At 66.3% G+C, this 2722-nt stretch overlaps 1 protein-coding gene across 1 annotated transcript in view; it reads right to left on the bottom strand.

Annotated features, from left to right (window-relative positions):
* The window catches only part of DHX58 (DEXH (Asp-Glu-X-His) box polypeptide 58), a 10757-nt gene that overhangs the window by 1115 nt on the left and 6920 nt on the right, over nt 1–2722 (bottom strand). Inside the window, exons 12-19 of the mRNA XM_009894433.1 lie at nt 2505–2706; nt 2204–2394; nt 1848–1964; nt 1500–1626; nt 1229–1411; nt 888–1144; nt 621–770; nt 177–338 (exon numbers count right to left, since the gene is read on the bottom strand). Of these exons, the coding sequence (XP_009892735.1) occupies nt 177–338; nt 621–770; nt 888–1144; nt 1229–1411; nt 1500–1626; nt 1848–1964; nt 2204–2394; nt 2505–2706 (1389 nt within the window). The remainder of the gene's footprint in view (nt 1–176; nt 339–620; nt 771–887; nt 1145–1228; nt 1412–1499; nt 1627–1847; nt 1965–2203; nt 2395–2504; nt 2707–2722) is intronic.

Here is a 2722-nt window from a genome sequence, read left to right as displayed (position 1 = left end):
ACGGGAGGGATGTGCCCCGCCCCATCCACCTGATGCTGCCCCCTCCCGGGAGCCGGTGCTGCCCCAAGGGGAGGGCAGGCGGCCAAGCCCAGGGCGCAGAGGGCTGTCCCTGCACAGCAGATGTGGGCAGGAGCTGCCTGGCCCTCCTGGTGCTCAGGGCAGCGCCCAGCGCTCACCTTGAGGCAGTACTCCTGCTCGGGCATGGCCTGCACCGCTCTGATCGCCCTCTCCATGAGCTCCACGAGGTCCTCGTTGAGCAGCTCACGGGAGACCTCTCTGCTGTTGGCTTTGGCGAGGACCGAGTAGACGCTGTTCTCGGCACGGGCACGGCCCCGGGCCTGCAGCAGAAGGGCCAAACGCTGCAGTCAGCAGAGGAGGGACACAGCCAGCGCCCCTGCCTCTCCGTGCCACCCCACGAGGATGGATCTGCTCTCTGCACCCCGCTGTGCCTCCCCAAGGAGATGCTCTGTCGGGGACTGGGCTCATCCCCAGGGAGCGGCCAGTGGGCACGGGGGATGCAAGAGCTCCCCGTGTCCCACCCCTCTGGCTTTGGGGCATCCGGGCAGGCTGCCCCCCACATGGGGCCGGGCAGAGTGGCCGGAGGGAGCCCCGACAGCTACCTGCATCATGGCGATCTCGTTGGTCATCAGCCCGTAGCGGACCACGATGTTGCACTCGGGGATATCCAGGCCCTCCTCGGCCACGCTGGTGGAGAAGAGCAGGTTGAGGGCTCCCTCGCGGAACAGCTTGATCACGTCCTGCTGCTCGTTCTGGGGGGAAAGAGGGGGTGAAGCTTCAGCTGTGCAGGGCTCTGAGCCCCTGGCAGCACCCGCAGCACCCGCAAAGTGTGCAGAGAGGGGCCCAGCTCCTCCCCACCCTCCACTCGCCTGCGTCATGTGCCTGGCCTGGTTGCTGTAGCCGGCGCCGGTGAGGACGGCAGCCCTGATGTGCTGCCCGCAGAGCGCGGCCGTGTCCTGCAGCCAGCTGAGCAGGCTGTGTGCGCTCTGTCGGGTCTTGGTGAAGACGATGCCGCGAGAAGCACCCAGGGGCTGGAAGTGCTCCCGCAGGATCTCCTCCAGCTTGCCCAGCCTGGGGTTCTCGTAGCGCCGGTCCCTGGCGAGCGCCTCCAGGCTCGTCCTGTTCTCTGTGCGGGCAAGTGGGGCGTCACAGGGGGTCTCTGCCCCCTCAAATGCAGCCGGCACCAACCTCCCCCAGACCCCTCCATTACCCTCAAACGTGGCGGTGAGGAACTGTTCGGTGGGGTCCTTTGTGTCCCGCTCGGCAGTGTAGAACTGCTGGAGGCACTGGAAGGCATCGATCATCCGCACCGTGTCGTTGATCAGCAAAGCGTCGTTGTACTTGCGCAGGTGAAGCGCGCACACCCGCGTCTTGCGACAAAACGTCTCTGCCGCTGGTGAGGGATGGGGCACACCGTGGTCACAGCCCGGCCCCGCCACTGCCGGCTTTGCCCCGCCGCACCCACACTGCCACCTCCTCACCTCTCTTCTCCAGCTCCACGATACGCTGCTCATAAACCTGCGTGCCAAAGTCCTGCAGCAGGCTGGGCATCTCCATGTACTGGTGGATTCGCTCCATCACCTCCTTCAGCCGCTTGCCAAAGGGGTCCTGGGAGCAGAGGGGGGCTCAGGACCCGAGGAATCGGGGATGTTGCTCCAGGCAGCCTCAGAGGCGCAGCCCAGAGCGCTTCGCCCAGGGTTGGGGGCTGTTTGCACAGCAGGACCGGGAGGGTTGCAGGATCCCCCCACCCCAAAGCTCCGGGTCAGACGATTCCTCAGACTGGTCTGTACTCAGGGGACAGAGGGACACGGCCCCCGGCTGCCCCTCACCTGCGCTCTCTCCTGGCACAGGTCGTACTGCTTCCTGGGCTGGGGGACGTGGCTCTGCAGTTGCTGCAGCTCCTCCAGCGCCGACGTGATTTTCTCGGTGTCCAGGTTGGCACAGATCTGAGAGGGCGAGACCCCGCTCCCAGCCCTGAGCCCCGGCTACACAGGGCAACACGCTGTGTGGTGCTCATTGGCACCCCGGCGAGTTCGGGGGTGTCTCCCCCACCCTGCTGAGCTGCCCAGCGCCTGCACTGGATTATCGGTGCCCACCCCAAGGGACACCGCGCTACACCCCAGGGGAAGCTGTGCCTGGGGCCGTTGCACCCTGTCTCGGCACAGGATGGGGGCGCAGGACCCACCTGCAGGATGTGCTCTACGGCCCCCTCGAAGGAGGTTGCCCCCCCAGTACCGGGGGATGCCGTCAGGCCCAGGACCTGCGGCAGGTCCTGCTGCCCACTGAGCTTGCGCTGGAGGTAATTCAGCATGATTTTGTTGTAGACAGCTTCCTTGTGCGTGTGATGGCACTCATCTATCACCAGCAGCGAGAAATCTGCGCCGGGCAAGGGAGGGGAGCGGGGTGAGCCTCGGCGGGGGCTTGGCCGGGGCAGTGCCACCCCAGCCCGGCCGTGGGAAGAGCAGCGCTGGGGGTCCCGCACCCACCTGTCAGCTCCACACGTGTGTCCTCCTCCTCGCTGACCAGCGCGTTCTGCAGGATCTGGGCCGTGCAGATGACGATGTCGCTCTGCTTCACCACGCAGGCGAAGAAGGACTTGTGGCTGCTGTCACCGCTGATGGCTGTCACCCTGAAGTCCTTCTGCAGCGCGCTGAACTCCTTCTTGGCGTGCTGGTCCACCAGGTGCACCTGCGCCCGCAGACCC

Source organism: Charadrius vociferus, unplaced genomic scaffold, assembly GCF_000708025.1.
Source record: "Charadrius vociferus isolate BGI_N301 unplaced genomic scaffold, ASM70802v2 scaffold1551, whole genome shotgun sequence".
In the NCBI taxonomy this organism is placed as follows: Eukaryota; Metazoa; Chordata; class Aves; order Charadriiformes; family Charadriidae; genus Charadrius; species Charadrius vociferus.
The sequence above is the reverse complement of the archived record's forward strand: the minus strand, read 5'-3'. Positions and strand labels throughout refer to the sequence as shown.